Genomic DNA, 10,021 nt, shown 5'->3' with positions numbered 1-10,021 from the left:
TTTGACCTGTCTTTGTACGGCAGATATTTCTGATCCTTCTTCATTAAAGCATTTTGATATGTAATATCATATCTTTTAAAGCCTCAGGTTTTATGACATCAACAACTTCATAAGGATTATGGGCCATATGCTATGTAAATATCGCATGAATACAGAGGTGTGAGGATATGTAGGCGTAGAGTGATTTAGTGGCTTTGTATTGAACGCTGAAATTAAACGCAAGAAATTACACTGCAGAAAGCGCTAAACTAATTGTTTTAGTCCAGGAGAAGTCCTTTTTGGAAGACCTGTCTAAGGTGATGATTTTAGATTACAAGAAGGGTAATGAAATATTTGTATTCTAAACAAACAATTTGCACCTTATAGGATGACTTTTATGGCATTTTAGAAACTACTTTGATAGAGCTGGATTGTTTTCAGCATGCAATTGTTTTATTGTGTCTAAAAAATGTCATCATGAGTAAGCTGAGAAATTTTCTTTCTCTAGTGTGGGTCAAGATTATAGAACAGCGCACTGTGAATTGGTCATTCCATTAATTTGATAGTTTAAATTAATGTTTTAATGTAAGCTGTTTGTGTTTGTTGTTACAGTATTGCTCTTATGGCGATATTGTAATCCAGATGGAACAATAGTTTTGGAATAGTTCTTTTGACCATGATTTAAAAGGCGATTATTCTAAGTATTAATTGATGTTAGTGTAACGATCATTACATAGCTAATGGTAGAATGGATCAGACTGCTGTGAGGGGAGTGGAGGGTAACTCGGGGTTCACGAAAGTGAAGCCCTGGAAGTCTTCCTGATCGATGGCAGCAAGCACATCCGGGTCAGACGGAGTCAGGGTCGCAGAGGTCCCTGTGAAGAACTTATCAAAGTTTTCACCTTTCCGCCCACCCTGGGAATGCCATAGAGAAAGAAAGGGTTAGACAGAGTGGGAGAAAGAAAGAGTTAGACAGAGTGAGAGAAAGAAAGGGTTAGACAGAGTGAGAGAAAGAAAGGGTTAGACAGAGTGAGAGAAAGCAACACTCAGTAAAGAACATAGCCTGCCTGTCTGCCTGTCCTTCTGTCTGCAATATCCTCCTTTTAATCATTGTAATCATTCCTAAATTATTCCTCTTTTCAGTCCTAAATGATTCCTCTTTTCACTCATCCCCTCTTTCCACCATGTGACACACCACATATGCACGCTTCCATCAGCACGCATGCACACACAGAGAAATGCACGCCTCCAGAGTTAAGACCCATATCACGTACAGCACGGTGTCGTGTCTCCTCGTGTAGTATGTCAGTGATGTGGCAGTGGCCCTGCCTGCTGTTTGGCTAATGGAATGACCCGCAAGCTGCTCCTGCCACGGGCCGTCCACACGCCACACATATGGGCAGCGGCATGATGGGCTAAGTGCCGCATACATCTGCATAGGTGATGATGGGGCCGGGCCCAGGGGTCAGTGGAGCGGGGCTTGTTTTGACACCACTGTGTCTTCGCTCATGCCCACTGACGCAGACACTCAGCCCAGCCCACCCCCCCCCCCCCCCCCCCCCCCCCCACTCCTTTACCGCTCACATACACACAACTACATGCACACCCATCTTGAGCAGAACTGGAAATGAATAATTCATAGACAGCACACGAGACACTGTGGCGAGCGAGATAGTGCAAGAGGCAAGAAAGTGTGAACAGAAGTGAAAAAAATGTAGTGGTACACTGACAGTTCGGGGCTTGAATGGCGCCTGGACCTCCAGCCTCTCCAGTCTGTCCCAATCAATCCAGCGGAAGAAAGGATGCTCCCGAATCTCCCTCTCAGCATCCTCTCCTCCGCCCAGACGCTTCCCTGGGTGCTTAGTCAGGAGCTGGGGGGGAGGAAGGACGGAAGCGTGAAAAAGAGGGAAAGCAGAGCTGTCTGAGAACATCAAGGCTAGCCAGGGAGCTGACGGCAACTCAGGCTGGGACTCAGCCACACTGATTGAAGAGCCTTGTCGCAAACGAGAGGAGCAGGCTCACAAAGGTCACCAGAAAGACAGAACTCATCTTCAGTAGGAGAACTGTGTTCTATACACTCTATGCTATGACTGTACAGAGGAAGTACTGGACAGTAGCAACAAATACAACCTGTTATGAAACAATGGGTGGGACAACCTTGCATGCCACGTACACTCTTTAAGAACCAATTCATGTTATTCAGTCATGATGATCATACAATTTTGCCTTATTTCAGAAAACAACTTTGCCATTGGTTAATTTTTCTTCATGCTGGCTTGGCACATCCACTCTGGCTTGGCGGCCTATAAAGGTTTTAAATGACTAGTAATTGCATGTGTGCAAAAGCGTTTGCAGAATTGCTGTTATGATGCATAAAAGTGACAAGATGGTGTGGATGTTGAACAAACCGTTTTGTGAATTTGATCTGAGAAATAACTGTAATCTACTTTGGCATATGTACTGCACAAGATGTCTACCGCAGTGCTTTTGTCTTTGTTGTTTGAGTATGCATGGTGTTTCTGCACACCAGCAGGGAATACTGATACTGTAGTCGAGTTGCCCCCGGAGAAGGGCTGTGTATTGTTTTATTTTTACAGTTGGTTTGGAGTTTGATGAGCAGGAAGTAGCTACCCCTTTGCAGATGGACACAGCCTCGCGGGAGAGACTCTTGGGATAGGAGACACTCTGTTCCATGATGGACTGAAACAACTCCTCCTCATCAATACCGTCAAAGGGAGGCTGCAAGAGAGAGAGAGAGAGAGAGACAGAAAGAGAGATAGAAAGATGTATGCAGAACTTATGTATGAATCACAATCATGAGCTAAGACAGGGAACACTTACCTGTCCAGCAAGCATCTCATACATCAGCACTCCATAGGACCACCAGTCCACTGCCTTATCATAGGGCTGATACGCCACAATCTGACACAGAGAGAGAAAGAGAAAACACATCGGGAGTGAGTGTCAGAGGCATCAGTAGAGAGCAAAACAGAGAGGTCTCATACAACGTGTGTGTGTGTGAGTGTGTGTGTGTGTGTGTGTGTGTGTGTGTGTGTGTGTGTGTGTGTGTGTGTGTGTGTGTGTGTGTGTGTGTGTGTGTGTGTGTGTGTGTGTGTGTGTGTGTGTGTGTATGTGTGTGTGTGTGTGTGTGTTTGTGTGTGTGTGTATCCAGTGAACAAGGGAGGGAAATGATGAGGTAGAAAGACCGATTAATTTCCTTGCCTCCAGGGAAATATATTGTATCTCTCTCAAAATGACAGGGACAAGAGGATCAATGGATATTTTACATAATATAATCAATGGCAGTGAGTTTAAATGTTGCCTTAATAATATTGTGCTGACGCATGCTGCAGTCACGGTTGTAAACTGAGACACAAGCATGCACTCACACACACACACACACACACACACACAAACACACGCACACACAGACACAGACACACACACACACACACACACACAGCGACACACACATGCACATACAGAAGCTAAGCAAAGCTCACCATGCAGACTGTGCATAAATTGACTCAGTAAGTATTCACATGCACGAACAGACACACACGCACATCTACAAACACACACAAGCACATACATTTACATTCATTATCTACATATAGCAAACTAATTTGAGGTATATTATGTACTGGCAGATAGACATAAAAGACAGCTAGTCTTGCAGAATGAGCACATATCGTTACAGTTAATATTCTTAGCATAAGCATACACATAACAAATGCAAACACACGCTGTCACAAACATACACACGCACACACACACACACACACACACACACACACACACACACACACACACACACTCACACAGTGATTTCTGCAGACAGTGCAGACTGATTCAATCATGAAAAGCTAATTATTCAATCACCTAGGCAAGGTCAGAGAGGAGACAGTAAGCACCACATAGAAGATGTGCATGGGGGATGGACAGTGAGACAGAGAGAAAGAGAGAGAGAGAGAGAGAGCGTGGGAAATGGAGGGATGGGTGGAGGAGTGCAGAGGGCACCTCAGGGGCGATGTAATCAGGTGTCCCACAGAAAGTGCGCGTGGTGTCCCCCTCGATCATCCCCTCCCTGCACATCCCAAAGTCCGCTATCTTTATGTGGCCCTCACTGTCCAGCAGCACGTTGTCCAGCTTCAGGTCTCTGAGAGAGATAGACAGGGGAGGGAGGGGCTGGTAACTCACGTGTGTAGACAGCTTGGTTAGTGAATCATTATGTTTAGAGGGTGCTTGGTGGTGTACTAGGTTTGGAGTACAGCATTAGTTGTGTAGCTGTAGGGCTGCCCTATAGCATTTTGTGAGGCTTCAACATTTTATTGTGCAACAACAGGTATATATATCGAGTTAGAGGTAGAATGTAAACATAATTACTAATATTATGACAGAAAACTGAGGTAGATATTCTTCAGAAAACGACACTACCCACATTTAATTTCAAGCCACAATTAGACTGATTACATTACTGTGTACTGTGGGATAACTGGGGTCCTTGGTAGTGCTGGCACATGGGCTGGAATCGTGCTGGTCCTAGGTAGTTCGGCACATATTGCAGTTTTATAATAATGGGCAAACAGAGACCTGAAAATGTGTATGTACCTGTAGATGATCCCTTTGCTATGCAGGAAGAATAGACCAATAGCTATTTCTGCAGCATAAAACCTTGGAACAGAGGAGGAGAAGGTGAGAGAGTCATTGGGGGTTATATGGCATTACAGGTATAGATTATTGATGATTAATTGCATTTTTACTTTGATTAAAGACCTTAAATGTATGCATAAATTGTTGGGTTCAGCACTGATAAGGAATTACATGGTAGCATGAACGTTTAGCAAATAAATGTAAATTGTGTATTTTTTAATATGCTGGAGTTAAACTGCCTAAAAGAGAGGAACAAGGGGGGCTAGAAGCGATGGACAGAGGAAGTTAGAAAGTAAAGATTGTCAAACTGTATTTTTCAAAGATATTCAGAAATGTCCATTTTTCTGAGCTAGACTTTTAAGGATGTTAATATGATTAGGGGGTAGAGTTTCTCTATTGTACTCACGCAGCATGAGGCTCCTTGAACTTGCCCACAATCTGGATGTGGAACATCAGGTCACCTCCATTCACATACTCCATCACATAATACAGGCGCTCCTGCGCATCAAACACCAATAATCAGCTCTCACTGACAGTCAGTGGCAATCACTATTAAATGCTGTCATACCCTTATGATCCTCAAACTCATTTCTAACAATGGACATGGTGCAAAACACCAATCTACTGTCCATGACTGGCTCCCATTCAAATATCAACCAATCAATGGTCTAGCTATTTATAGCTATCCATTCTGTCACTGGGTTTCTTACATCTAAGAGAGAGAGAGGTGCAACATGGCTAGCTCCTAATCAATATTCCATATTGGCATCACAGATACAAACACATGCACACACACACACACACACACACACACACACACTCCCACACACACACACACACAACCACTAGGTGAAGCTGGGTCAAACAAGTGCATTATAAGATGTGGATGTGGAAACAATGGAAGGAGTATTGATGCCATCTGAGCGCTAGGTTTCCCTACCACATAGCCCACCGTCATGGAATAATCACAACACACATGACAATAGGTCTCAAAGAGAGAAAAGGTCACAAGGATACCCTTATGACCTGACCTGAACTGGTGTGAGTGTGAGGATGTGTCTGGGTGCGTAAACACACACACAGAGCAAAGGAAATACTGGAGGCGAAAGTCAAATGATTTGACTGCCTTGGTGATTAAACTAAATTAAATCACAAGGAGGGGAAACAAAACCAGACAATTCTTACACCACAGGACTTACAAACACATTGTTCTGCTTTCTCTCGCTCTCTCTCATAGACACACAGACACACACACACACACACACACAGACACACACACACACACACACACACACACACACACACACACACACAGTACATTATGTAATCCCCCCTAGTCAAAATTAAAAAGCAATCTGTTCTTGTTAAGTAACCCCTCCCCCTCAGGAGAAGTAACGACCTTGTAGAGAGTACAAAGCTAATTCATTTATTTATTAATTTAAGCTCATATCTAGGTCAGAACCAGTGCAGTATAATTAAGCCCAAAACATAAAAACTAAACGTTTAAATATTGCATTGACATGATCTAACCACCATTGCTTGCATCTCACATGCTTACCCATGAGTGTAAACACACAGATGTCTTGGGCCTAAACTTGAGACCTCTGAGTTAAAACATATGACTTGACGAGCTATGAAGCTTGACTTAGCATCCTGTGCACACTGACCTCATATTCATCATGGGTTGTAGTGAAACCTCAATTAAGCATTTACAATCAAAGTAAGCCTGTGTTGACTCAGTGATTCTAGTCAGTCAGAGTAGTAGTACAAACGCTACTTCTGTTATTGAGTATGATTTGTCCTGTGCACTATTCACTTTTTTATTGAGTTTGATGTATCCTGTGCACTATTCACTTTCATACTCAGTGAGTGACACACACGCAGTCTCACCTCGGTCTGGAAGGCGCAGTAGAGTGCGGTGAGGAAGTGAGGTCTGCCGGTGAGCGCCAGGACCCTCCGCTCCACCAGGGCGCTCTCAGTGTCCTCATCCTGGAAGAGCACGTCCTTCTTCAGCACCTTGACCGCAAACAGGCGCTCAGAGCCACGCTCCTCTGCCAGTAACACCTGGGAACCGGCACAAACCAGGACTGACTAAACATGGCCCTTCTACCATGGTCAGTGGAGGCCCAAACAACACTATGTGTCTGTATAACTGGGCTAATACTCTTGACTAAGAGAGGTAATACATCCACAAATTCACAATAATAAAATAGCAAGTAGAGAGAGAAATTTCACAATGTGTAGATCATGTGAAGTCTCAAGTGAGAATCTGTGAATGGATTATCATAGTTCTTTTTTTATTTTAAAGTATACAAGAAGTTGGTTTCTGGTTACAGTAGCTCACAGTGATACAAATGACAAATGTTACCTTGCTATTATAATTACCAAGGTCAGTATTATTGGTTTGTTTAGAAGACAGGATCTACAGTATATAACTTATAATCCCTGACTGATTTTTACAGGGACATCTAGGCTATGCAGGAGAAGAATGCGTGTTGTGAGGTGAGAGAACAAATACTTCATGAGGAGAGAGGCATGGAAGACTAACGGAGCAATGGACAAATGTAGCGAGACACACGGATGAGTGAACATCTTGTGAGGTTGTACAGTTTATACAGGGAGCATGGACTCATTAACTATCAGCCAATACTGCTGCACACACACACACAGCCATCACATAGAGCTGCACTCACACACACACACACACATAAATACACACATAAATACATAAATACACACACACACACACACACACACACACACACACACACACACACACACACACACACACACACACACACACACACACACACACACACACACACGCACACAGCCACAAATCAAGGACACACATTCTAGTCTTTCCACAGATGAGTGACTGCTGAGTCCTTTGTTTGATATTGTGGTCAGCTAACTATAGACTTGTTCATTCTATCTTCCTCACCAATTTAGTCTTGTCTTCTTACACTCCCACACCACTCTCTCCCTCATCATTCCTTAACTGTCGCTCTCTCATCTCCTCAACAACCTTCACTAATCCTTTTTTGTTTTGACAAATCTCTCCTTAAAGACGTTTTTCTTCCCTTTCTGCTTTTTTCCCAGTTTTCCCTCTGTCTCCTTTTTTTATCCCAAATCTCCTTCTGCTTTAATCTCATCCCTCGCTCCCTCTCGTCGTTTACTGTATGTAAGCAGGCCCTCAGGTTTGCACTGTCTGCTGAGCATCACCCACCGGCTTATATAATAGGCAACTGCAGTGACTTCATTCCTTTTATTAGGCTTCACATTCTATCCACTATACTTATTCTGTCTTTCTGTCCCTCACACAGGCAGCCACTAGCGCCTCATGTTATTCAGGGCCAACAAAAGCAACTTCCTGCATTAAAAAAAGACAGATGCATGCAGAGAAATACTCACATCCTCGTGTGCGTGTACTCATCTGTATGTATGTACATGCATGCACACTCAGACAGATGTACATAGACGTGCACACACGCGCGCGGCTCATAGCCTTGGCTGACTGGTAAGGAACAGTAAATAATTCAGTTATACACTTGCCAAAACCTATTTTGTCAATAATGGTAATGATCTGTGCGGAATAGGAACGATCAGTGCCTTTGCTGAAGGACATCTGCTGGTGCTCACTCATATCAGACAGTGAGGGAGAAAGACTTCAAACACACCATGTCAATAAACAGACTTACAGCTTCTTTTCTTTTAATTGCTTGAAAGCAATACATTATTCATGTGTTCAAAACAGCCGACACAACATCCAAAATCATCTGCACTAAGAAGACTGTTGCCGTCTCCCACGAAAATCATTTCTTCAAAAAGAACACGTTTCAGTAAATGTGCTGAGAAACGCGAATGAGATTAAAAGAAAGCGGGAGAGTGAAAGCCGAGCCGGTAGAAGGTGGCTACTGATGTATTCCTGATTAGAGAAGCTCTGCTGTTGGTGCCAGCTGAATTCTTTATTTATATGTTTGTTTTGGAATATCATTTGTTAGTGAAAAATCATTCCACCTTATTACTTTGTCTTTCTAGGTTGCGCCCAGAACTGATATTCGATTCAGATCTGATATGTTTGTTATTAGGTACACTACACCTCTTTCATTCCTCCACCCCCTTTTCACTTCACTTCTTATCGATTTCGACCTTTGTAAAAAGAATCTTGACCTTAAAGGCTCCACACTTTTTCACTAGTGTGAACATTACTTTGCCAGTGTGAGCAACATTTCTTTGACTTTTTTTTTTCTTTTCTGTCATCTGCTATTGCAGGCTCACAGTATAATGACATGTCTTACTGAGTCACAAATACATACAGATACCACAGTGTGGGTGGAATAAAGCCAGAGCTCCTATCTCCCTCGCTGCCTGCTCCTCTTCCTGCAGCAGGTGTGCCAGACACCTCGCCTAATCTCTGCGCTGCAGATGAGGGTGTGCTGGCAGGCAGCGCTGCGCTAATCTGGTTAAGCTCTCTGACGTTACCTTTCCAAAGCTGCCCTTCCCCAGCACCATGAGGAAGTTGAAGTCCTGCAGGGACATGCCAGCCTTGCCCACGGGGAGCACCGGCGGGCAGGGGGCGACTGGAATGGCAACAGGGGAGATGGAGATGGAGGAGACGGAGATGGGGGGCGGCGTAGCCACAGGCACCGGCACAGGCACGGGTGAGGGGACAGTCACTGGGGTCGGAGAGGGGAGAATGGGAGGCACGTCAAGAACAGGCTCCTGCGGGGGGAAAGGAGCAAAGAAGGAAAAGGAGACAGGGAAAAGAAGCGGTCACTTGAAGTGACTGGAGGAATGCTGTTGCCACCAAGTGGCGTAACTGTGCAACTAGAGTATTTCATACGACACTGGAGCCATCGCAGGTGGACACAGAGGTAATAAAACCATTCCCAGTTGACACCATATAATAAATATGACATACATTATAGTCCTTTTCCCATTACACATGACACATAATCTAATTTAAAGCGGTCGCTCACCTCTAGGTCAGGGTCAGGAACGGGGATGTTGTAGTACTCTCCCTCATCCTGGTGGAGTAGCTTAAACCAGCCACTGACGGAACGGCGGAATATCTCACTGACACCAAATGACAACGCTCCCATAAAGTCATTCCGAGATGTGCGATCCCAATCCCACACCTCTAGAGACAGGCGCCGGTCCCACTGCCGTCCACGCACAGAGCTGCGAGCGAGTCCAAGGAAGTGAGAGAAGGACATGAGGGAGAATAGAAGAGGCTTGATGTCCCACCTGTGTTCTTCATAAGTATACAGTACATACTATACACACATATAGTTCTCCGGTCACCTGCTACAGTATGCTACATCTCTTGCATACTCAAAAATAGATCAAAAGGGTCGTCTTACACTAACACACTTTTTTCATGTAC

At 44.1% G+C, this 10,021-nt stretch overlaps 1 protein-coding gene across 1 annotated transcript in view; it reads right to left on the bottom strand.

Annotated features, from left to right (window-relative positions):
* Positions 1–732: 732 nt before the first annotated feature.
* The window catches only part of prkcg (protein kinase C, gamma), a gene marked incomplete at both ends in the record, with an annotated part of 15,678 nt that continues 6,389 nt past the window's right edge, over positions 733–10,021 (bottom strand). Inside the window, 10 exons of the mRNA XM_080857776.1 lie at positions 733–894; positions 1,710–1,850; positions 2,611–2,718; positions 2,821–2,901; positions 4,000–4,138; positions 4,591–4,653; positions 5,039–5,130; positions 6,523–6,696; positions 9,118–9,357; positions 9,615–9,816. Coding sequence (XP_080713902.1) covers positions 733–894; positions 1,710–1,850; positions 2,611–2,718; positions 2,821–2,901; positions 4,000–4,138; positions 4,591–4,653; positions 5,039–5,130; positions 6,523–6,696; positions 9,118–9,357; positions 9,615–9,816 — 1,402 coding nt within the window. The remainder of the gene's footprint in view (positions 895–1,709; positions 1,851–2,610; positions 2,719–2,820; positions 2,902–3,999; positions 4,139–4,590; positions 4,654–5,038; positions 5,131–6,522; positions 6,697–9,117; positions 9,358–9,614; positions 9,817–10,021) is intronic.

This window comes from Sprattus sprattus (genome assembly GCF_963457725.1).
Source record: "Sprattus sprattus genome assembly, chromosome: 19".
In the NCBI taxonomy this organism is placed as follows: Eukaryota; Metazoa; Chordata; class Actinopteri; order Clupeiformes; family Clupeidae; genus Sprattus; species Sprattus sprattus.
Note: the sequence above shows the minus strand (reverse complement) of the source record. Positions and strands in the feature narration are given on the sequence as shown.